The following is a 26,411-nucleotide window of genomic DNA, read 5'->3' on the forward strand; positions in this document are numbered from 1 at the left end:
CTCATGTTTACTAGTTCTGTTTCTATCACTATTTGTTCTCCTTTTGTTACTATGCATCTAAAGTGTTCAATGTTGTATGATGCTAAGCTGGCTAGACAGAAAGACTTCCAGCTGGCTATTACGCTATACTGGACCTGACCTGAGTTTGTAACAATGGGAAATAATCCAACAGATTTCTTTACACTTGAGATCTTATACGTTTTCTCCCTCCAGATGATTCACTCCTAGATTTGAGCGATACAGTATAAAAACACGCCTCATTACAGCACAACAACAGCGGGTCCAGTTACACACAAATCGTGGCAGTTAGATTGTCTCTCTGTTTACACTTAAAGTAAAGAAAGGAAAGAGATCCGTCCCTTTAATAAGTAACATGGGGCTTTGGCTTGTTGCTATGGGCCTGTCAGTGGACCAGATGAATCAGAGTGTAAGATAATCCACCTGGCCACACAGACACGGACACAGACACACACAGACAAAGAATGGGCCAAACTGCTAATGTGGCATTAAAAGTTTTGTTTACATTTCTCACTTTGAATAACATGGGACTGTTACCTTATGGAACACAGGTAAACTCAGAATGGCTCCCAATCTGAACTTTTTCCTAAAGCAATCTGGAGGAAAATGTATTCATTATAATTAACCATCACCAAGGAAAAACAACTCTACAATTCCTAAATCTATGATGTTAATATTTTGCCATTGACATTCTGTTTGAGAGAGAGAGAGAGAGAGAGAGAGAGAGAGAGAGAGAGAGAGAGAGAGAGAGAGAGAGAGAGAGAGAGAGAGAGAGGAGAGAGAGAGAGAGAGAGAGAGAGAGAGAGAGAGAGAGTGAGAGCATAATGCCAAGTAACCTGTGGTTTGTTAAAGAGTTATCTCCATGTTTCCATTGTGTGATGACATTTTTCCACATTGCCCAGTCTCTGCAAATGTTTAAACAACTTTAAAAACATTTCACCAACTCCAGATTAGTTATATTAGTCACTGGATACAAGACTAAATGAAAAAAACACACTTACATTTTGACAGAGAAGTGAAGAAACGGATGCATGTTCACTTTTCATCCTGGAGTCCTGCCTTAAATTATTATGAGTCTGTTATTATGAATCAAAAGATAAAAAAGGAGCTGCAGTAGTAAAACATGCGACTCATGCAGGCTGTCATGTCAGTTTAGTGTATAGCGACTGCTCTGCAAGGTGCGCTCGATTTGACTGTCACTGCTGTAAATGTAAGATAAGCCTCCTGAATTTGCAACTAAAACACTGTCAGAACTGCTACTTACAATTTCCACTATAGTCTCCGTCATCATCAGATAGAGTAAGAGGCAGAAAAGAGGCAGAGTAAGAGAGCGCACAGTTAAAGCAGTGGTTTTATTCATATATACATAAAGTTTTATTACAGTTACTGCTTTTAACCCTGAAGTCACACAATATTGGTACTTGCTCACAGGTTAGGTTGTTGCTTTTTATCTCATTAATCAGAACTGAAATGGGAAAAATGTATTTATCTTATAATGCAGCTTACACTTGGAACAATCTATAAAAGGCCTTTAAATTAGATTTTTTTGATCACCACTACAGACCTTGTCTTAATTGATTGCAAATGTTTTAACTTCACTGTAATCTGATCTGTTTACTTTCATTCATTCATCATATTATTTTCTTTTATTTACCTACCTATTACTGTTTAGTGTGTTGTTGTGCTGTTGTTGTTTCTTGACACCATTGTAAATGAGGATTTCTCATCAATGGTCCTTAAAAGTAAAATAAAGGCTAATAAATAAAAATAATAATAATAATGAAAGCGGGCTGACAATAAAACACTGAGTGAAAGAGAGGAAAGAGCGGGAAGAGTTAACAGATCATTAGAATAGTTAAATAGACAATTAGAATTAAAATAAGTTTTGTTCTTGCAACTACATTTATGTATATTTTTTGACTCACACTTAATCATGTCATGTGATGCTACGTTTAATATCCAGAAATTCACATTATTGACACTAGCACTGACTATGCCTGTAACAAACTGGCCCCAGTTACTCACAGTAATCATACACACAGCAGTATACTAGTTTTTGACCTAGTCTTGTTTCTATTGTGCAAATGTGCCTCCATCAAGCAGTTACTACGTGCTTAATTGAAATATAAGATGTATCTGTATCTGTAAAAGATCTGTAAGGACAAATATAAATATTTAAAGTGCTTTTGTCCTAGTCTTGTTTAAATTCCATGTAGTTTTATGCATTGTCCTAAAGACTACAGCAAATGAACTGCTTAACATTATGTAGATATCAATATATAAAACCTTTGGTAACATGACCTATAGAAAAGGTTTGCAGTTGTCTCTCACGGTGCTTTAACATATCTCTGTGCTACGTGAAGTCACTCCGTCTATAAATTAACTACGTTGGCTCAATCAGTACCCATGAGGAATTAATTGGTTCGGTCGAGAAGTCCATGGAAATGGTAAGATAACCCAAGTCGTTGCACAGACTCTGTTTCCTCTGTGTTCACTGGGTCAAAATTACCATCAATCTGGACAGGGGCAGTGCAAGCTCGGCTGAACACAAGGCTTAGTTTACAGCGCGGCGGCGGGCACGCTGCCATGCTGCTCAGCTCCTCGCGTATGTTGATCTACTTTCAACTACCATAGTTCTTCTGACCTCATTATACCCAGACCAATGATTTAGGATGTCTGTCTGCTATGATTGTCTTTTCAGTGAACTTTTTTTGTGGAAAACACTACAGTGAAAAAATGTGATTGTACTGACAATAGTAAGGATTCTGTGGATGAAAGAACACCTTTCATCTCGCTCGTGCTGCCATAATACAAAGCTGATGTGGACCAAGAAGAGCAGAAGAAGGACCCAAAATAATCCCACTCCAAAAAGTCTCTCTCTTTTTTTTTTAGACAACCCACTTGCTATCTTTTTAAACACACTACTATATAGCCCAATAAGGGCCCATAGTCTTACATGCAATCACATTTTTGTACTCTCCACACCAAATGAGTGGTATGGATAAAATCTTCTATCATGGTATATGCAATATTATATTAAAATATCAATAAAACTGTGATTAGAGCCTAACTGATATTTGGGTCTGTTGATATCCGTAGGGGTGTGTATGTTGTCCAATATGCATTGTTATATTTATCTATTTATCAAAGTTATATGATTAATTTTTTATGTATATTTAATCATTTTTCTTAATTGAGCTTTAAAATATAAATACATATGTTGTTGTTGTTTTTTTGTTTTTGTTTTTTTTGCTCTATTTATTCATATTTATTTATTATTATTAAATTCCTGGTGAAGTTTACTGTTTCAGTACATGGATGTTATCTTTTTTTTTAAGATTTATTTTGTGCTTTTTTGCCTTTATTTTGAAAGTAACTGGCAAAGGTGCCGACAGGAAACAGGGAGAGAGAGAGAAAGGGAAGAATGGAGGAATGACCTGCAGCATAGGTCTCTGGCTGGATTCAGTCATCAGTATCTGCCCCAAAAAGGAGGTTGGGCTCTACTTATACAGAAGTAAATATACTGGAAACTCAATTAAGAAATTGTTAATGGATATCATAATAAAAACAACAACAACAATAATAATAATAATAATAATGGTCACAAATAAAGGTCACATTGATGGAAAAAAAAACACATACAAATCCACACTGACTTAAAGCAGTGCTGCTCTTTGTTTTCCAATATTTCTCACAGAGGATTCATTCACCCAGATATAATTATGTGCATAGACTTGTCATGATTACTACTTTTGCTGGATGATATATTGTCTCAGAAATAATCGCGATAAATGATATTATTGTCATTTGAAGATCATTTTATGCCACTTATATAATGATGATGTAATAGTGTAATTATGCAAGGTGGATTGGAGAGTGGGCGCTACGCTTCTGTAAAAACGCAGACTGTCATTATGGGTCAGGTCAGAGTTATTTCCCTTTAATTCTTCTACAGTCTCCACTCAGGACGTACACAGTGAGGAATGGAGGACACTACTTGTTTAGCCAATGTGACATGAATAACATCTTAGCTGCTAATGTGAAGTGTGACAATACTGAGGTCAAAAAATGATCCAAGTCATGTCCATATATAGTTATGATGATGTTGACAATTAAGTTATTGTACGATAAATCAATAATGTCATTATTATGACAGGCCTATACAGTATGTGCAAAATCTCTGACTGCTGACAAATGTATATAATCTCATGTTATATATAAAATATAACGTACTCCATCCATCCAGGGGTGATTTCAGGTTAACCATGAGTTGTGTCCTGTGAAATTTCAGGAGAGGCTCGAGACCTCAGGGGTGCTTCAGGAGTTCAAAATCTCTCTTCTTCCCTAATCAGTTTCACTCTAAGGTAAACAATCCATTTGACATCTCTGAGCCAATTTCGTCTCTCGTTTCTGTCCCTGATCCCTATCTCCGCTAAAAAAAGCATTACGTACATTTCCTGTTCCTATAAGATATCTTCGTGTGCGACTCGGGTGGGTTTACTGTAAAGGAAGAGGCAGGTGGACACAGAGAGAAAGCCGCATGGGGCCTCACGGAGGTGAGGCGCACAGAAAAGGGGTTGGTAGACAAACGGCTGACAGCCAGCAGACAGCAGCTCCTGAGGTTTCCATTACCTGAGACACCCTGCCCAGCTACTGGCGGCCCTGTCACCTTAGAAGGAACAGCATTCTCAACTTCAGAATGAACCCAGACAGGGACACCAGCTATGCAATATTCACAATAACATGCAGAATATAGACACATTTACTGCTGGGACGCACATTTGCCAGACTGTCAATCACTAATCTATAAGAAGGAGCTTTTTTTCCGATGTGACTCATTGAGGAGAATATATCTACTTATTACCCAGTCTAAGGTAACACATTGCCTACTTCAGAAATGACACACAAATGAGGCCAACGGAAAGTCAGCCACACCACTAACCGACTTTTCCCCCCTTTTTTTAGCATTTCAAATGCACATGTAGTGGTGCCTTTTATTCCACGCCTGGAGCGCCTGAGTTCGGGACAACAATCTAGTTTAAAACAACAAAATGTTAACAAAATGTGCAGAGGCAGCCAGCGGGCCTGAACACACAATGGACTGACTGGGGAGTCAATGAAAACAAAACAGACTCCCGCAGGCACTGACTCTCCTTTCCCAATCGTTCTCTCTCTCTCTCTCTCTCTCTCTCTCTCTCTCTCTCTCTCTCTCTCTCTCTCTCTCTCTCTCTCTCACACACACACACACACACACACACACATATTCACAAAGAGACTGGTAAATACACTGCTGTAACCTAAAGCAGTTAAATTATTGTTAGATGAGGTAAAATAACTACAAATGAAACAAACCTGTGACTGACAGCTGTTATATAGATCTATATTATTACTCTGATGTTGGTATATGTAGCAGAGGCTTCTGGCATTTATAAATCACATATATTGGCATTATCCATCAATACCAAAATTAGGCACACTAATACAATTGACTCAGGGTAAAGGAGACCCAAACGTAGGGTCTTGGGGATGAAAAGCTTTCAAAGAATGGCGTCTGATCATCTATAGAGTATTACTGATTGATCGTGGGGGGAAATGTGAGAGAAACGTGAGGTGTAGTATGGCCCTTTGTCCTGTGGCACCTGCGATGGCGCGCCTATCGGTGCCTGTATACAATGCCACAGCATTGGTTTACTTGAGCCGTCACATACGTGGGGGGGAGGTTGCATTTCAGGGTTAGTGTCAGTGAGCTTTACTGGTGGACTGCTTGGATTTAGCTTCCTGAACACTGACACATATTGTCTTCCAGGGTGCAAAATTCACTTTATTTGTCCATCAGGCTAGTGAATGTTTAAATTTGACCAGCCACTCAATAGATTACCATTGGGTTTTTTTGTTGTTGTTGGCTGGTGAATGAAGCAAATCTGTCAGACATTTGCATATTTTACCAGCATATGGCTGGTGTGTGATGCTAATTTTGTGCCCTGTTGTCCTTCTTTTGCTCAGACAAAATCACAAAAAAACAAATCACCTAAGAATAGGCTTATTACACTATTATCTCAATTAATTGTTTTCCTGTTTTTTATCCATTAATGTTAATTTGTGAATTTTTTTTATAACAGTCTCAAGAGAGCCAAAGTGACATTTTCAACGATCCAAACACAAAGATGTTGAATTTACAATGAAAAAAAATGATGAAGCTGGTGCCAGCAAAAGTTTGACATTTTTGTTTAACAAGTGACTTGAAAAAATAATCAGGCATCAGAAAAAAGTTATCTGAGGTCAAATTATTCATTTCAGACAGGGGCAAAATAATTCAGACAGCAGTACAGTAGTTTTTGGCCTAGTCTTGTTTCCATAAAGACAAAACACACACACACACACACACACACACACACACACACACACACACACACACACACACACACACACACACAAGATAATGTTAAAAAGGTCCAGTCTAGACAATACACAATACTACAGAGGCATGTACATGTATCAGTCCTTTCACAAAGTAAACTGAGCATATATTATACTGTTTAATGGCTTCTGGAATAAATCCAAACTTCCTTCCTTCCTTTTGTTTGCTGTACATGTAATATAAAAACACATTCAGTGACATTAGGTTGCAGTATGCCATGTATCTAAAGTCATGTTTCTCATTTCAACTAATACACTGTTGATACATACAAAAAGCAAAAACTGGAGGACTGATCATAGTGCTTTTTTTGGGATGCTTATCTAAAAAGTGACATACAAGCAATATCATGTGTGTAATCAAATATAATAGATTGGCACTGAGGGGGGTGTATCTGCAGTCACCACCTCCTGTCTCACACATCACCAACCCTTTAACATGCTTTTGGGCAGCCAGTATACCTGACGTGGACACAAGAGATGGGGGAGGAGAGCGGGACGTTGTATATGTGGCGCTGCCAATCTGCTAAATGAATGATGCTTTTATGTCAGGTAAATGTCAGCTGTGAAGTTCAGCCCTTATCAGAAAATGTCAAGGAGTGATCTTTCAGGAGACATATCGATGGGACCTTCTAAGTGTCCGGCAAGAGAGTGCGCGCACACACACACACATACACACACACACACACACACACACAGCAACATACACCTACGCACGTGTCATAAAACTTCAAAAAGTGGAAGGAAGAGAGAAAACAATAGAGACTGTCATACACATGTGCTGTGCAGCTGCAGCAGGCCAGGATGTGTTTAGTCCAGCATCAATCAAATGTTACACAGTGTGCCATCATCTAAACTATAAAGTCATGGTCCACATAACCACATAGGACATATTCAAATTGTGCAGATATGTTAACACCAATGTGCCCATGTAACAGTCAGCCAGATGTGCCATTGATCAGTTCAGAAGTATTTTTATGGTCAAAACAATACCTTATAAGGGGTCTAACAGGTCCAGAACAATATAAAGAATGGTTTCTACTTACTAATATTATAGTTATTAAATATTACAAGCTTACATTTTAGTTTTGGTCACTTCTTGTACTGTACTTACACTTCTTCCTATGTGTAATTCCTTCCTGAGCCAATAATAGCTTCAGAGTTCCTCCTAATTAGGATTCTCTGAGACGAAAGAGACTCCTATAAGCCAAATTTAATTCTATTTCTTAATCATAAAACTTGCAATAAGTGTAACAACACACATTGAAGTTATTAAGTCTAGAGAACATGAAGGTGTGTTGATATTGTTGATACCTAATCAGTATCAATCAATATCTTCATTAATAGGATGTTATCAATCAAAACAGATGGGTGACGGAGGGCGTAGCCTTTCTCTGTCTCCCCCAAAATGTGTGAGTTTATCCGCATCACCTGTTCATGATCCTTGTGTCCGCGTCTTACCTTCTGCTTTATGGCACAGCTCCACCACAGCCTGGCATTGCTTCTGAAAGTCTGGAAAAACAAACGCCTGGTAAAACTATCCCCGTCTCGACACACAGCTGAACTCACTGAGTGAACTTTCCCGTTAACTCACATTGCTGTTAACTAGCTGGGGTGATGCTGAGAGCCCACGCTGCGGGTGGCGCGCTGCGTTCACGGACTCCTCCTCCCAGTCGTCCCTGTTTCGGACACTAAAGAGACGTTTGAAACAGGACTCGTTGTGGTCGGAGATAATTACAAGAAAATATGTGTTTTCTGTACTCCTTAACTATGATGGCAGATAAAACGTCAAAGAGCTCATTTTTGCTTTAGCAGCAACATTAGATTTGATAATTGATTAAATAATTTTTCGTCCGAGTTGTTTTCACAGCACCTGAAGGCAGCATATGCAGGGAAACTGCGCAACTGCAAACAGATGTTTGTGGTAGGTGAAGCGCTTCATGTGCGCTCTGTGAACAGTGTGTGGAGCTGAACTGTTATTCTTAAACCAATGCTGGAATATTTACAATCATTAACGAATGATTTTTAACGGTGCGGAGAGGATTGATACAGTTGTTGAATTTTACAAGTAGGGTATAGACTACTATTTATAGCTACCTGGATAATCAGTGGTAGAAAGTAACTAAGTCTGCTCAGGTACAGGAGACTATTTGAGTAGAATTCCGAGGTATTTGTTCCATGGTTCCCATTTGATGCTACATTATACTTCCTCTTCACTGCATTTCAGAGGGAAATATTGTACTTTCTACTACACTACATGACAGGTTTAGTTACTTTTCAGATGAAGATTTGACACAATGGATAATATAACAAGCTTTTAAAATATAACACAGTTTTTCAATGAATGTTTAAATGATCCAATATTTCACCTATAATCAAAGATTAGAGACAAAGCTAAAAAACTGAAAACACATTTGTGTATCAGAACTGCCATTAATCATCTCACAGCCCTTCAGATTTATTTGGTGACCCTTTAGAGGGCCTGACCCTCAGTTTGGGAACTACTGGACTAAACTAGCTAACTGTAAATAAACAGAGGTGGGTAGAGTAGCCAATAATTGTACTCAAGTAAAAGTAGGCTACTGTTACTTCAGAATAATATGACTCAAATAAAAGTAAAAAGTAGTCATCCAAATAATTAGTAAGAATAAAAAAGTGCTTGGTGAAAAAACTACTCAAGTACTGAGTAACTGTTGAGTAACGTCTGATTTGTTTGTTAACATGTAACAAGTATTCAATCAGACAGACATACAAAATAATCATCTTCAGGCAAATTAGAGTTCATCCAATAAATAAAATAATACATTAATTAAAATTAATTAATTAATTACAAAATAGCTTAAATTAAAATAATGCAGGCAAATTCAAGTCCTTCAATAAAAAATAAAAATCAATAAGTAACACAAATTTCCAAACCTTTGTACTTTTTCAACAGGCTCAGCAGGCTCATAAACTGTGTGTGTGTGTGAGTGTTTGTGTTTGAGTCTGTGTGTTTGTGACAAAACACCCCATAATGTAGCACTTGTTCGCACTCTTTGTAAGGTAAACAAGCGTCCTCATCTGTGTCTGCATTGCCGACCGTTGATTCTGACATTTTTCATCCGTTTCTTTTTTTTTTTTTTTTGCTATGACTGTAAATTGTAAAGCTAACCCTTCCCGCCGCTAAGATTGAGTATGGTCACGTGACGAGACTGCACGGCTAAGTTTAATTGATGAAACACAATCACGTGGTAGTCTTTTTGCGGAAGTCTCTCTCTCTCTCTCTCTCTCTCTCTCTCCCTCTCTCTCTCTCTCTCTCTCTCTGACAAAATAAAACATTAAAAGGAGGCGTACGCGGGGGAGATAAAAACAATGACCAAAGAGATAAAAAGAAAAGTAACAAGCTCAATGTAGCCTAATGTAGCGGAGTAAGAGTACAGTTTCAAATCTACTCAAGTAAAAGTAAAAAGTATAGTAATTTAAAACTACTCCTAGAAGTATATTTTTTTCAAAAACTCAAGTAAATGTAACTCGTTACTACCCACCTCTGTATATAAAGTAGTGTAAACTAGCTAACTGTATATAAAGTAGTGTAAACTAGCTCCACCTCCAGCAGCTACAACAGTAACATCCTGCTCTAACACTGATGCTTCACTATTAATAATCTAATGATGTCATATATAATATATCACTACTTTTACTGTAATACTGCATACTACATCACTCATAATACTGCAGTACTTTTACTGTAATACTGCATACTACATCACTCATAATACTGCAGTACTTTTACTGTAATGCTGCATACTACATCACTCATAATACTGCAGTACTTTTACTGTAATACTGCATACTACATCATTCATAATACTGCAGTACTTTTACTGTAATGCTTCATACTACATCACTCATAATACTGCAGTACTTTTACTGTAATGCTTCATACTACATCACTCATAATACTTCTATACTTTTACTGTAATACTACAAGTAGGATTTTTCATGCCGGACTTTTACTTAGTATTTTTATGTTGCTGGAAGCTGTTACTGAAATAAAGGGTCAGAATACTTCTTCCACCACTTAGGACAATAGTCAGGGAAGATGGGGGAAGATGGGGGAAGATGGCCACCCTTATGTATCAGCCTGTGTCCAACACATGCTGGTTCATGTCTCTGTGTTGCCTACATGCAGTTAAAACTGATTTTTATAATGATTGTATGAACATTTCACATCTGGGAAAGGACGCCCCCTGGTGGCTCTACAACCACAGTTATATTTTTCTATGTAGTCTGAAAATGAATAAAACATATACCTAAAATCAAAATTACTCCTGTGGACATTTTTTATATTTGCTATAACAACAACATGTAATACAATATTTAATACCATTCAATACCTGCTGCCATATGTACAATAATGTGTCTTTCTGTCTGGAGTAAATGGGATACCACTTTCTAATAAGACATATGAAAAGTATTTTAAGCCTTAAATAGGGACATATTTTTGATTGCCAGGGTGTTTAAATATCCCATTTGGGAACACAGTTATATATATTGAAGAGTTTTAATCATCTAGTTTGTTAAATGTTAAAAAATGGATTTTGGTCCAAATCATCTTCAGGCCTTTTTTTTATAACTGCTCAAATGTTCTAGCCAATGAAAAGGAGTTTTCACAACCTTGAAATTCATTCAACATTAATATTTCTCATTAATGGCTTGTAAATTATCTATAAATTATGTATTCAGCATTAATGAAGCCATTAGTAACAACAAACAAACTGTCTATAAGGGTTACCTTATTACGAAGTGTAACTTGAGAAATAAAAATGAGAGCACAGGAGATTCCTTTTCAATGAGCTGTCCTTCTTTGTGATGATTCATGGCTTTTGAGTTATTTAGGACAGGATCATCAACACAGCATCATGTACTATCCACACAGCCCAGGACCCAACATTTATATTATATAATATATACTGAAAAATACCCAGTGAGTGCATAGATGGTGTTTGCATACTGTAGTCTCATTTCATGCATGTTAGTGTTCTTGGTGAGATTTTCAAGCTGAGGTTTCACTGCTTTAAATAAATAATAAACTGTGAAATAAGAAAATGTATTTTATTATTTCACCAGACTAATGCAGAACTCCCCAAGAGCAATCAACCCCAACAATCAGCATTCAAAATTAGATACAAAAATAATTATTGCACACATGGTAACCAGTCCAACAACCAGTCAAAAAGCAGCTATGTGTTGATCAGGTTGGTTAGTAAGCGTGTTAGCAACTATGTCTGCATTGCAACTCGCAGCATTCTACGTTCCAGCCTAGGAACTGGTTTTGGTTGGTTTGACAGTGACTGAGCTGCCAGTGAACAGCGTGGGGAAGAACTCTATCATGAACTGGTTCTTCAGTCTGTGCAGGAAATGAACGTATCTAACCCCCGGTCCATAGCCAGAGAACACATGTGACACCTGCAGGCCAAAGGAGAGACATACAATGACATTTAGAGATGAACGCTTCACAGGCAGATTACTTTTCAGAGAATTTAGTAACTCACTTCCTTCCATGTGTGTGAGTAATCACTGAGCTGCTCAGTGGGGTTGACTGTGTGTTCCGAAATCACAGTGGTTTTGTCTGCACCCAGTAACTTTACATGCAGATGGTAGATGGATGCATGCAGCTGAGTCTCCTCATACCTACATTAAAAAAACAACAACATAAAAGTTGATATAAGAGACATAGAGAGATAATTATTAAGAAATCATAATTAAATATAGCTTTGTGATTCTATCAAACGATGAGTTGACAGAATGATGGCATCACACTGAATGCTGTTGTAACCTCGAATAAAAGTAGAACTAGAAAAAAGTGGGTAACACTTTAATTTGTAGATTCTAAGAAGTTTTCTGGAAAGGAATATGTCATTTAAATTTACAGACAGTGTTTAACTGATAGACTTCCAATTGATTAAGTTCTATTTTTAACCTTTATTTATTCAGGGGAATTTCACTGAGAGCACACAGTTACAAACATTCACACCTGGAAGCTGCCCAGTACAAACACAGCCTGACCTGCTGACCACTGCACAGCTACAATAGAGCAGATGGGATTAAGGGCCTTACTCAAGTGCACCTCAGTGGTGATAATGAGGGAGGGCCCCCACCCAGATTCATCCTACTGGTCCAGTTGATTGAACCAGTGACCCTCTAGTCACAAGCTCACTTCTCTAACCTTTAGACCACTGCCACAATTGTAAAAGTGAATCTTTTAGTCTGAGTTTAGCAGGTAGCTGAACAAGTAGAATTTTGTCTACAGACAAGCCTATAATTTCAATTTCCAGTAATATTCTCATACTATATTATAATATTCAATAACTGAATATATGGGAGGATTTAAATGGAACCTTTCTTTAAGTGAAATTTAATTACAATGGTACCAAATAACAGAGGTCCTTCCTGGTAACTACTTAGGAAATTAGTAGGATTTCTTTCAGCTTGTAAATTGAAGCCTTACCAAAACAGTTGATGGATGCAGATCATTCCCAAAATGAGGACAAGCTTAAATTCTCCTCCTTTTGATTACCCCAAACAATGGCAGAGTAAAGCACAGCAACAAGGCCAACGTTAAAGTTGTAATTCTATCTGTTTCTTTAGCTCGTTGGGTTTGCCTTACACCTGCAAACTTAATGTTTCTAGTTCTATTAGATTATATACAACTTCACTGATGATGAACATTTGATCAATCCCTTTAATGTACTGACGGAGGGATGATTCGTCAATGTCATGGGAGTTCATTTTTCACAAGCAACATTATTTTCTGAGTATAATAAGGTGAAAGTCAGACACACACCCAACACTTGTACAAATGCACCGCCTGGGAAACATGTACTGTACATGGTGTCATCTACCTCTCTATTAACAAAACTGATAAGGCCATAGTTGTAAGTGAGTAATAAAACAGTCTGCTATAAGGGTTGGAGGTGGGTGCGGGTGCTCATTAACTCACCAGTCTTGGATCAGTATTTCAGGCTGAAACTGATCCATCAGCTCATCCCACAGTCCCTCTTGCTTTAGGTCCACCACCTGCTCCATAGTAAACCAGCTGAGGACAAGAGAGAGGGTACAAATCAAATTTACCACATGTACTTTACTTTACATTACTGAAGATATGTAGAAGTAGATGTTTAGTGACTATCTATTATACCAGCTGTGCGGTTAACATCTGACCCCCAATAACAACCCACCTGTACTGAGGCAAATGACAGATCACAACACCTTCTGGGATGCCACTGGTGTCATAGGGGAGGACCTCGGTGTTGGTGGTCCAGCCGGTAAAGTCACCTATGAGTCAAGAGAATGATTTAGCTGATCAAACACTTAACATAGCGTCATTCTTTTTCTTTGTCTTCCTTTGCTGCCAAACATGCTGATGCACTCCTGTCGCTCACCATCAGGCTGGAAACGTGGAGGCCCACGTGTGGGCACATCGGGCCGGTCAGGTTCGGGTGGAGGGGTGTCTTTACTCAACCCTGCGTTGGACAGAAGACAAATGGACAACTGTAAAATGCACCACACCTGCTGTAATCCCACTGTCAATATCACCAAGCCAAGAATAGCCAAGATTCTGTCTTTTTGACAGAGTCACTGGGTGTGTGTGTAAAAAACACAAGCTTTAAACGTTACTCAGCAGCACCTCCCACCTGCTTGTTGCAATAAATCAACCCCCGATGCACTCATTGCTTCATTTAATCAAAAAAGCCAACATTTCAACATTCCTCTTCTTTAAGGGAGTTTCTTCATAAAGGTGAACAGGGGTCAAGGGTCCTTTAAGTTCATAAATATGATGCTCATTCATTTGCATTAACTATTAACACTTGTTTATTAATACTTACATAATTTTCCGTTACAGTAAATATTTCTCCAACAAATAAATTGGATTGGACCAGTATTTTCTATACATCTATAGATAGATCTAGGCTTATAGATTTTACAAATATTATCACAATTGGTTCTCACACATCTCAAAGGATGGGTTCATGACATTTCAAGTATGTCTTAAAACAACAGTCACATTCCCAAATAAACCTGAAACAGGTTTTTCATGCTGTAGTAGTTCCTCTTGTTCATACTGACCATCAGAAGTTCCCTTGACAATGCACTTACAATGTAAGTAATGGAGAACATAATCCACAATTCTCCTTCTGTGTCCAAATGAGTCAAATCAAGTCTTTTACGTTACAGTGTTTTTAGTGCCAAAGTTTTTGTTACTATACTTCCACCACAGCTCAACAGAGAAACACTAAGAGGGAACTTGATGCTAAAAAGACTGTAAATGTGTCAGATATCACTTGATATGACTAACTCACACTGATGAAGCTTTGTCCTCCATCATTTCCATTGAAAACACATTTGAAGGAGCTCTAAAACAGAGAGGAAAATATCTTTCACTGTTTCACACCTGACTGCTGTTTAAGACAGAATGGTGAAACTGTACATTCTATGGTTTTCACTTAGCCTGTCCTTTTATCAGTGGGTGTGGTGTACTCTGATTATACTGAGTCACAAATAAACAGTTTACTGATGTTCCCCTTTAGTGGGTATGTTAAGTCTCTTAAGTTAATTACAAATAAGAAATGGATATCAATGATGGATATCCATTCAGAGGTTTTCAACCAATAAGCTCTCATTTATTATTATTTTTAATGGCCCTTATTATGCCTTCACACATGCCTTGTAAACAATGCTGTTGCTATTGCACAAACTGTGAACTGGAATGACTTATCTTTTTTTGTACATTGAAAACTTCAATAAAGTTTTGGGAAAAAAATCCCCTTCAGAGTGGGTGTCTGAGCACTATGATTTACTTAAGCAGATGAGTAAGAAACATCCAAACCGAGCCAAGCCAAACTAACAGCGATGAATCACACAGTTCCACAGAATCTTTGAGGAACTGTGTGAAACTCACAGGACAGGTCTGTTCATCTCTCCCAACTATAAGTCAAATATTGTTATTGGTGCTCACTGGTGTTATGAAGGAGATTGACTTTGTCTAAATAAATACTCCTTAAGATTAACAGTGGTACAGTACAACCCCGATGATGAGTCATTGAAACCCCACAGGATCAGTTTGCTTTGTGATTGCTATTAACCAAATCCAGAAAGATATTTAAAATAGTTACTTCACTGTAACAAGTAGGCTGAAATACTTAAACATCATCCCCCATCTCTAAATCTACTACAGCCAGTAGTGTCCTGTCAGTGAGAACAGCTGGTTGTTATAGTACCGTGAGGAGAAGGGTTCTTCAGGAGGTTTCTCCCCAGAGGCTTGGCTTCATACACGGACTTCCAGTCTACGCTGTCAGGCATCGGTGCTCCCTGCAGACTCCATTCAGCCTCACACTTCTTCTTCCATTCTGCGGCAGACATGTTGCTGTGTGTGTGTGTCTGTGTCTGTGTGTGTGTGTGTGTATGTGTGTGTGTGTGTGTGTTATTAACCGATCCAACCAGGAAGTTTCAAAGCACTTTTATGACAGTATGCAATCTACGCCACACCCCATGTGTTGTAATGTAATGATGACTGTGTGCTGCTCCCTGGCTTCTTAAAGACACAGTAGTATCTGCGGCTGTAGTGTTAATAAAAGAGTTTCTAATACATGTTTAGTTTTCAGGGTTTACGCCACTGTATGGGAGCCTGAGGTTGACTAAATGACATCAGCCATTAATGTACCCATTCAAAATATTCTTTTTCATTTTTTCAATTTATGTCATTGTTTAAATAGAATGTATTATTTCTTGTCTATAAATTTAAGAGGGATGTAATTGAAGACAAAAGTTAGTAAAAAATGATAAGTAAACAAAATGGGGTTTAAAATAAATAAATGAAAATTTATACAAAAAAAAAGATTCTTGATTCTTTTATTTATCTTTTTTGCTTGGTCAATTTATGCATGTATTAATTTAATACTTATTGTATATTTATTGATATAATTTAATTGTATGCATCTTGGGCATGTAATATAGGCTACATAGTGATGACAAAAAAATTGTGTCATCATAAGTAATGTGATCAGGTGTGTCACCCAGTCATACAACATAATAACAATTAACATTGATCATAATTTAATAAATGACAATATTTACAGTAGAGATTTAAATTGTTGCAGTATATTGTAGTCATTTTAAATTCATAGAACGTTCATAGAAAAACAACTTTGATTTTTATTTCATATTTGAAAGTATGCTTGCTGTATGCCATAGATCCATAGGTTTTTCAAGGTTTCCACCTTCTTCAAGAGCTGCAAGCATCAAAGAAATTTCAAAATAAAATAAAAAAATTTAAAAATTATATTCAATTTATTTTTTCATTTTAAAAAAATCAAACCAACTGACTTTCATGTAGCCAACTAATGGTTACATGATATTTGAGCCAAAATATCTTTGGCTTCTGCGTCTCCATAGCTGAAATGATAGAGATGATCAAACAAAAACTGCACTGCAGCAGACAAATGATCTGTGAGAAGGATAATGATAGCAGGACAAAATGGTGAATGAAATAACAAAAATGTCCAACTTGAAATCAACTTTTTAAAATCAATTCAAATAATATGTCATTTTAAGACATAATATTACTCTTTTAATAGCATGATTTATAATAATTTACATATCAATCTAATTAATCACTTTAAACATTGTTTTCAACTGAATCAACTAATTTAAATTATCAACCATTAAAAATGTCACCTCCGCACACCTTTCTTCACCGTTCTGACTTGTGTTCCATGTTTTTATCAGTGGCAGCTCGTAGTTTGTTTTGTCAGCAGTGTGCCCCTATATAATCACTCCATGGTTACAGGACTATTGTGGAGACACTACAGCGCTGGCCTTTGCACTCTTTACACACCTGTACATTTACTAGGCAGAGTAGAATTTAAGCCTACAGTGCACTGATATGGAAATTATTATGTTTTAAATATAAATGTAACTTCTTCCAGATGAATCATTTGCCACTTACAAACCCAAATGCTTTACTATATGTATAGTAAAGCATTATGTATATTGTATATGTATATTTAGAACATAAACAGGCAACCTGTGAACAGTGCACGGGCCTTGAGAAGATCTGGCCCCCTCCATGCAGTAGAGCACTATTAATGAAATGACTTCGGCAGTATCTCTGGCTGCAGCTGTTGAATCACATGATTCATGTGATATTATTCTGCTCATCACTATTCCTGCTAGGGAAGACCCTTTATACTCTTCTCTTCTCCTCTAGAAGCCAGCTACTGAACACAAGTGATAGAGCTGAGATTCAGTATTTTGAAAAAAGATAAGCTACTTGTCATATCATTGTATAATATATTCCATAGGATATATTTCCTCTTTTTATTGAAAATTAATTAATCAATCAATCAATCAATCAATCAATCAATCAATCAATCAATCTTTATTTGTATAGCGCCAAATCACAACAAAGTTATCTCAAGGCACTTTATACATAGAGCAGGTTCTAACCCGAACTCTTCAGGTTTTAACTTTAAAGAGACCCAACATTCCCACATGAGCAACAGTGGCAAGAAAAAACCTCAGGCAGAACCAGACTCAGAGTGGGCGGCCATCTGCCTCGTTGGGGTAGAGAGGAGAGAAAGGAAGGATAGAGGAGAGAAGCACAATGAAAATCATCAATGAAGCTAGAAGGTCCAGGACTGGAATCTGTCATCCGGACAGCTACAGGCCCAGATTACCTGTGAGACCAGAAAGCACAGACAACTCCGGGGAAGAAGTTTAGGTTATTGAATGCATTAATAGAACATGAATGTTAATGGATATAGATGGATAGAGAGAGAGAGAGGGAGGAGGAGAGAGGAGCTCAGTGCATCATGGGAGAAATTAAAAGAAACAATGTTTCAATATGGCTATCAATCTTACAATTTTTCATAGGAAATTATAAAATAATAATAATACAACCTCATAAACTTAAAGTGATATTGATACTGATACATGCTGAGTATTATTCAAAAAGTTATATACTGTGTAATTTAAAAAAAAACTATTAATAATAAAAATACATTTACCAAATTTGAGCAATGATGATTCTGTTTTTTCTTCATTTCTCTCTTTCTGTTAACTGTAGTGTAACCTTGTGATAAGATCACTTAACAGTTGGCCTACTTCAAATAACAAGCAGTCAGCCTGTAAAGTTATATATAAAATAAAAATGAGTTATTCTATACAACACAAGAATAGAAATCACAAAAGGAGACAAACTGGATATTCATCTGACAAACACTATGGTACAAGATTATAAAGTAACTGACTGTCATTGCTTTCAATTTGTTAAATTGGTGTTATTATTATCATTTTATTTATTTATTTGTCTCATTGTCAATTTCAACACTTTTACTGTTTAGCTTGGTTAATTTGACCTTGTTTTTAATTGATTGATAAAGCCATGCATTTTTCTTTTATTGCTATTTGAATTTAGTTGTGTCTGCATTTATTGTTTGTCTGTACCCATCGTAAATAAGTATGTGTCAATGTGTTTCCCAAGGTCTTAAATGAGTTAAATGAAACAATATGTTGTTAGTGAGTAAAATATGCCTTTGATCCACCTTCATGTGTGTTGGAAATGGGATATACTGTATGACTTCCAGTGCAGTACAAATGGCAGTAAATGGCAGAGTCACCACAAACAGTGAATACTTTACAAATGTCTCCACCTTGTGGATTCCTTATTGATGTTCACCAGTCAACTCAGTTTAATGTGGCATTCACAGTGCCAGGTATACATTGGTTTGAAGGACAGAATAGATTCAGTGCATTTTCCAGAAGTACAATAAATACCTGCTGCATTTTCAGAGTTGTTGTTGCAGCAGTTATGTAGAAACAAATGCAAGAATTTAGCTAATTAATCTTTTGGATATAAATAATCCTATAGGACTACATGCATTAGAAATTATAATTCAATGTTACTGCAACATTTCAACAGCGGCCTAATCAAAGAAATGCTGGTAAATTCATTCTACCTTGGGATCACTGCTAAACTAAATAAATATGATACCTTGCAACACAAAAGTACTGGAAAGGATATTTTTCTGTAGCTATTAAAATGTATCTGTAGTAGACATTGACAAATAAACATCCACAGCATTCCTTTATTATAAAATAAGCTGACAGTTTTGTTTTATTTTCAATTCAGTAAGTGTTATTGGCATGAACGTTCAGAAGGATAATTGCCAAAGCAGTTTACTTAATGTAGATTGCGATGACATGTCCTATTAATGTGTTATATTTATATTACTGTATATATTTATGGCTGTGTGTGTGTGTGTGTGTGTGTGTGTGTGTGTGTGTGTGTGTGTGTGTGTGTGTGTGTGTGTGTGTGTGTGTCATATTACATTGGGCTCGTTCTCACTGTAAGCAAAACATGGAATGTTTTTACCAGTTAACCAGTAAAGAGGGCTGCAGGCTGCAGAGAAGATGTTAAATGTTCTCTGATATCTATTAGTCATGGAGCTTGACATTGATCATGTACTCACAGCGTTCCTAATTCTGGGACATTTGTTGCAGCTTTATTCCCAGTCAGATCTCTGCTAGTTAGTCTGCTGTTAAATAAAGGCAGAAGCACCAGAAAAAAGACTGAAAAGAAAAAGTCTACACGTGTACCTTATTTACTGTAGCTTACAAGCATTTTACAAGAATACAATACTCTGTGTACTGTGACACAATATTTTCAGAGATTTTTTTGAAGGCTCATAATTAATATAAACCTGAATCCATTTTTCTGGGATGCCCTATTGTGGATCAGATAGTCTGATCAGCCAGCTATTGAAAGTCTATTAGAAGGAATACTCTGAACACTAAGAAGGCTTATGGATGTTGGACACCAGTTCAAAGCAGCAAATATAGCTTGAACTTATGTTTTCCTATGTCATGGAGGCTAATTTATAGCTCAGCTGCAGATGACATAAGAAAGACCCTGAGCCAGGAAGGTTTACGGATGGTGGTGAGCCAGACAATCAACAGAGGGCAGCAGACTCTATGTATGAAGGGTGAATTGTAATGTAGTAAGTAAAACTCTGAGTGTTAGTTCTTGACTGAGGCCATGGACTGTGATAGTTTATTAGAGCAGATAAGATTATGTAACACACATACAGTCATATGAGCTCAACTGCCAATTGTTAGACATGCGCTGCTGCATGGACAGGTGTTCTTTTTTCTTTTTTTATCATATGCTGACATCTTAAACTCTCTACAGTTGGACTTGGGCTCAGCAGTGGTGGAGGATCAGGTTTTTATTGTACAGTACAGTTAAGAAGGGCCACACAGAAAGCATCATCATTAGTTTTTGTGCATGTGAAAACAGGAGTTTTCAATTCTGTGACATACCTATTCACAAAGTATTGCATAAGGGGAAAAAGGACAGTTGGAATGGACAGGGAGACACACAGAGGTCTTCAGTGCAGAGACGGGAGACATACTGGTTGTGCTAACTCCCCCACCTGGTCATGTCCATAAAGGAAAGTTGACAGCTGTCATCCACCCTTCAGCTCCTGTGTATTGTGGCTTTTTCTTAGTGGCCACTGTGTGTTAGAGGTGAATCCATAGCTGCCTGATAATTCATGAGTTAATCCTCTTAAGTGGTGAAACAGATGAACAAACAGTTCTGCCCTCACAGGAAGGATGATACATTAGCTTTACTCTTGGTGGATTGTTGGATGAAGAGGAATCCCCCACTAATAATATAACTTCTTTAACCCCAGTTAACAGGGGCACAAACCTGATTTTACACATAGAGATCAGTTTACTCGTCATGGAGACCACAACATCAACCTGGGAAAACAGTTGTATAATGTTTTTTGAGCTTGATATATGGAGCTAACACAGTGGGTATTATGAAAGATAAGGACAGGGAAGGTCTACTGAAAGATGCTTTTGAGTTTGCATTAGGGGTAATCTGTCTCACAAATCCCCCAAATGTATCGTACTACAATACTAAATAGCTGGAATACCATTTTAATGTTTAAGGCACGAATATAAACCTTGATTATCCCTTCAACCAAACCATCCATTCACTGCAAAATCACTGAAGTAGACAATTAATGAATGAGTGTACAAAACAACCTTGTGTAACTCAAACTAGGGTCAAAGATGCAAAGGTGAGAACGTATATATTTATATACATTTTTTCCACAGTGTGCCATTTGCGGTCACGTCACATGTGTAATGATCCACGGTCACATACTGTACTCAAAGCCTCTGGAATGCCGCCCCTTTATTCATTCAGTTGCACTGATACATATTTGATACGCTTAAATACACCGTTTCCAACTGGAGCACACTGTGTTCATGTGTTTTGGTCCAGTAAATTCTGTTGAGAGGTCTGTACCTATTTGCTTGGCAACAGCACCTGCTTAACTCATTTGTTAATACTGTGATAAAGGGATAAGGAAACACAAACAAAAACAGCAGATATCACTTTACCCACAGATTAAGTTTACTACTGTTGTCAGTTTGATGCAAAGCTTGACAATATATATTTATATTCCACGTCATGATAAAATCGTGAGAAAATAATGTCATTTTTTTCAGCTTTTTATCAGTAAATAGTAGTATAGTTGCCTTGTACTCCTTACCTTGTAGCACATCTCTGCACATGACCTCATTAATTACATGTGCAGCTGAGTGTTGCAATCTATTTTTCAAGGTCTAATGAATTGGATCCCTTGTTTTTTTGAGGACTTAGCCCAGGCTAAGACATGTTTGCATGTTTGCTCAAGTCCGATAAGGTAGAGACGGTTAGCTGACTGACTCGATGAAATTGAATCAGGGAACTGGTTGTATTGAGGGGGGGAGGGGGGGGGGGTCCTATTTGACAGGGTGCAGATGGAACAGCAAGCTTGGTATAATTATAGCCTTCCCCCTGACCACACTATGGACACGGGACCCTGGTGGCTTCAGTTTCAATGGAGTAAGACCAACCATCAACACTGCAACAAGCTCTGGGACAAGTATGCCACCCCACGCCTGCAGAAGATAGTTTGTAGACCCTCGTTAACCATCTGCATGATCATCATTCAGAACTCTAAATTGTTCTTTTTGAAGCCCAAATGGTCGCTGGAGCTAAGAGATATTCTTTCATTTGTACTCGAGCACACAAACACCTTAAAAACAGACTTTTAAAAACAAATACATTTCCTTAAACCATATGTTGTGTGTATGATCAGCATCCTTGAGCTAGTTCTCTACAGACAGGTGTAAGTTGCTTAAATATAGTCTCCCATAAAGGTGTTATTTATAGCGGCTTTGCTACGTTAATGTATTTGGTTGCCAGGCACATCAAGTTACATTTGCAATCATGTTTCATTGAAATGGTTGCATAATGAAGAAAGCGCTTACAAGTACTGCAGCTCTTGGCAGACATATTAAAACTGCCCATTTCAGTGAAGACTGATGCAAAATAACTTTCCTCTAACCTAATAATGAGATTGCACCGTTAGACACAGCTGCAGCTTGACACCGTGCTATTCTGACACAGGTCAGCACTGTTGCCATGGATTCTTTTTCCAGAGTTCAAGCAGTATATGTTTCAAGGAGGTGTCCTGCAAGGCTATGAACTAATTCTCACTTCCTCTAACACACTCGATGGGATAAGAGGACAGAAATTGCTCAAGTTCAACACTCTAAGGTTTTGGAAAAAATCCCATCTGTGTATTGACACTGTGCACACTGCAATCAAATCATTCCACTATTCCAACAACATCTGTACACCCAAACCTCTTACACTTTCAGTTTCTTTCATAAGAATTCAATATACCTGCTCTCTGTTGACACGTGTCCAAGCTGTGATGGGTGAATATTTCTGAGGCCCTGTGGGAGTTTCAGCATCTTGTGAAGCTGGTGGAACTCTGTGGCCGACATTAGCAGAAGGCTCATGCATCACATCACCCCCCTCTGTTGCATAACTGTTCTAGACTGGTATTATTCTGTTGCTGTGGGTTAAATGTTAGCAGCAAGACACTGTATCTGGTGTCTCATTTTCAGATGATTTGGCTTCCTTCTCGCTCAGCCTCAGCCAATGATGAAAAGTTAGCCAAACCTATTGTGACTCTTCATGTGCAGTGAGAACTAAAATGTGTTGAGTCTCTTCCCATGCAAACACCAGACATCTACATTATGCTTCAGTAATATACACATTAAGACAAGCCAAGTGTTGTATGCTGCATGAGGAGAAGAGAAAGACTGGTGCACACAGTGATAGTAGAAACCTGCACAGAGACTAATTTGGTATTACTCCTACTTGGGGGGGGGGGGGGGGGGGGGGGGGGGGGGTGCAACAGACAGCTGTGTAACAGGAGACGGGGTTTCAATTCAATGCAAGGGCACTGTGACCAGCTGACACCCTACGCGCCTACTTCTCCTGACTGTGTTATACGTGCTGGTTGTTCAGAGTTTGGGGTGGGGGGATGGTAGTGAGGTGATATGAGGGACTGGAAGGAGCAGGTGTGAGCCAGTCAGCTGCCAGTCAGAGTCGGTTGGGGCATCCCACAGACAGGGCAGCTGGTTGGGATGCCCCCCCCATCTTGGGTGCCTGGGGTAACTTTCCTATGGCTTCACACTTGAGCTGTTGAAGCAGCCTTTAGTATTTCAGCTCAAAACTGTTTTCTTTACTATCTCTCTATCAGTGTGAATACATTGCATTTTCATGGGTAAATTATATCTAAGCTTTAGTTTGGATGTAAGACAAATAGTGTGTGTCCTGGCAGGTGGGGTTCTAGAAAATTCAGCTGGTATGGCCTCACTGTGGATCAAATCTGAGTCAAAGAAAAGGCATATTACATTCTCTGACAGAGCAAACGAAGCAATTCTGATAAGGCTATTAAAGGGTCAATCTGTAATTTTTCAATTATTTTAAAAACTGTACTGTGGCTGTGGAATATAAGCATGGATTAAATGATGCAAGACATCTGAGAGAATACAGGATCAAAACAGCTCATGAAGCTGATGTCAGAGAAGGCATCATCTTTCATTCTCAACATTCCACGCACCAATCAGTATTCCCATCGAAGATTCAATGTCGGATAATTAGCACATCAATTAGAGTCAGACTGAGTGATGGTTGCTTTAAAGTAGCTAGTATAGGTGAACACAGCAACAGCATTTCCATTAATATAGCCCTAAAAGCCCTCATTTATGAGACCCTATCAAAAAGGTGTGGAATCATCTCTGTGCTGTTTGTTTGTACCGTGCTTTTCATTCATAATGAAATTCAAAGTGCTATAGTATCAATAACATAGAACACACAATATAAAGAAAATAGTAATAAGAGTTCAGATTAAAAGGCCTTTTTGAATATAAAGGTTTTTAGGCCTTTATTAAAAGAGTCTGGGGTCTGTGCTGCCCTTGATCTCCCATGGTGCACAACTTAGTTCTGGGGGCCCCATGGGTTGGAGCTTAGTACTCGGGGCCCCATGGTGTGGAATGACTTTGTAGTCAATCCAGGAGCCAGTGCAATGAAAACAGAATAGTTATATGTTTGTGTTTTTGCACTCTCATCAGGATTCTGGCAGTGCTGTTCTGAATGTACCCTGGGATGGGATCCCTGTAACAAGTAAACTGCACTATTCCACGCGTGGACAAGTTTCTCTGCATCTGACAGAGTTAGAGATGGGTCCAGTTCAAAGATGGTCGAAAGCAGTCTTGCATAGACGTCTTATATGGTCATCAAAAGTCAGCTGAGGGTCAAACCTACAGTAACTCCCTGAATAGTGACTGAGAAGGAAAGGGAGATCCAGTAGGAAGCACTTTATGTTAAATCATCCAAAAATCTACAAATTCCAGTAGAGCAGGGAGGAAACTTTTTATGTTGAATAATCCAAAAATCCATGAATCCCAGCAGAGAAGATAGGCAGTACTTTACTTCAGTACTTTGCTAATTAATTCAAAGTCCAACAGTTCGATAGAGTATATTCCAACTCAAGGAGCAATCAAAACATGAAGAAAGAAAATGGAATGATAAGTATAGCTCAAGCTAAAAAAAGGAAGACCACATTAATCACACTAGCAGTGAAGTTCCCAGTTAATTGAGGAGCGTTAGCCAGCATGTGCCAGCATTCCCCAGTAATGCAGAGCAACCTCTCCCACCACAACACAAGCACCAAAACAAATCTACTTTTGGTTGTCGTGTTGAATTACAAATTACAAATACACAGTATATTATATATGTTATACAACTCATATTTCTCATTACATTTTGTTTTATCACAACCTAAAAATGGGAATGATGTATGTTTAGAGCCAGGCTGTATTTGTTCTAGATCTACAGTACCAAATGTTATGTTTCAAAATAAACATTTTGATTAGTTTTTATAAAAACCGAAAAAATGAATCAGAGTGAGCTCCTGAAAGCAATTGACAATTTACCCTTATAAGCTGCTGCTGTTGAATATCCTTTTCTCCCATAGTGCAAAACTGATCAATCTTGCTTCAGGGGGGCCATTACACATCATCAAGGGTGTATCCATCAAATGTGAAACCAGTTGAGATTAGCACACTCGGGACTCCCTCCATCCAGACAGCAGTCAGAAAAGACTCTGATCTGATGGATAAAATGATTCTTTGGGCAGCATTTATACATGGGAGCTCTTTGAAAGAATACTAACCCTTTACAACCTTCATACCTGACACAAGGAAGGACCCCTGATCTCCAAGGCATGTTGCCCACAGCGAGCCTCAGCTTTTTTCAGTTGCTTCAACCCCCCGCCCCCCCCCCCCCCCCCCCCCCAACACCATCTCACCTCCACCCTTGTCACTCTCCACCCCCTCCCCTCTCAGATACTCAGATACTCCCACCATCCTCTGGTGCTATGTATGGGCCAAGGGTGGGTAAGGGATCGTGAGGGGCGTTTGTGAAGGAGGGGTGAAGGTACAGCTGCAGTACCCGTCTTGGTTGACTGACATGTAAATGCATCCCTTTCATAAACTGTTCAGAGTATCAGTTCATAGGC

At 38.1% G+C, this 26,411-nt stretch overlaps 1 protein-coding gene across 2 annotated transcripts; it reads right to left on the bottom strand.

Moving 5' to 3' along the window:
- Positions 1-11,509: 11,509 nt before the first annotated feature.
- nccrp1 (P1, F-box associated domain containing) lies at positions 11,510-25,879 on the bottom strand. 2 transcript variants are annotated; one of them, XM_053331846.1, is made up of 7 exons: positions 25,828-25,879; positions 15,693-15,821; positions 13,857-13,937; positions 13,653-13,749; positions 13,415-13,510; positions 11,967-12,105; positions 11,510-11,880 (listed from the first exon to the last, which is right to left on the bottom strand). In XM_053331846.1, the coding sequence occupies exons 2-7, from the start codon at positions 15,772-15,774 to the stop codon at positions 11,734-11,736; spliced, it is 642 nt and encodes a 213-aa protein (XP_053187821.1). In that variant the 5' UTR covers positions 15,775-15,821; positions 25,828-25,879; the 3' UTR covers positions 11,510-11,733. The 2 variants fall into 2 exon arrangements, with proteins under 2 accessions (XP_053187821.1, XP_053187820.1); XM_053331845.1 differs by lacking the exon at positions 25,828-25,879 and having other exon boundaries at positions 15,693-15,906.
- Between the last annotated feature and the right edge of the window lie 532 nt (positions 25,880-26,411).

The sequence above is a fragment of the Scomber japonicus genome, chromosome 13, assembly GCF_027409825.1.
Source record: "Scomber japonicus isolate fScoJap1 chromosome 13, fScoJap1.pri, whole genome shotgun sequence".
NCBI classification, from domain to species: domain Eukaryota; kingdom Metazoa; phylum Chordata; class Actinopteri; order Scombriformes; family Scombridae; genus Scomber; species Scomber japonicus.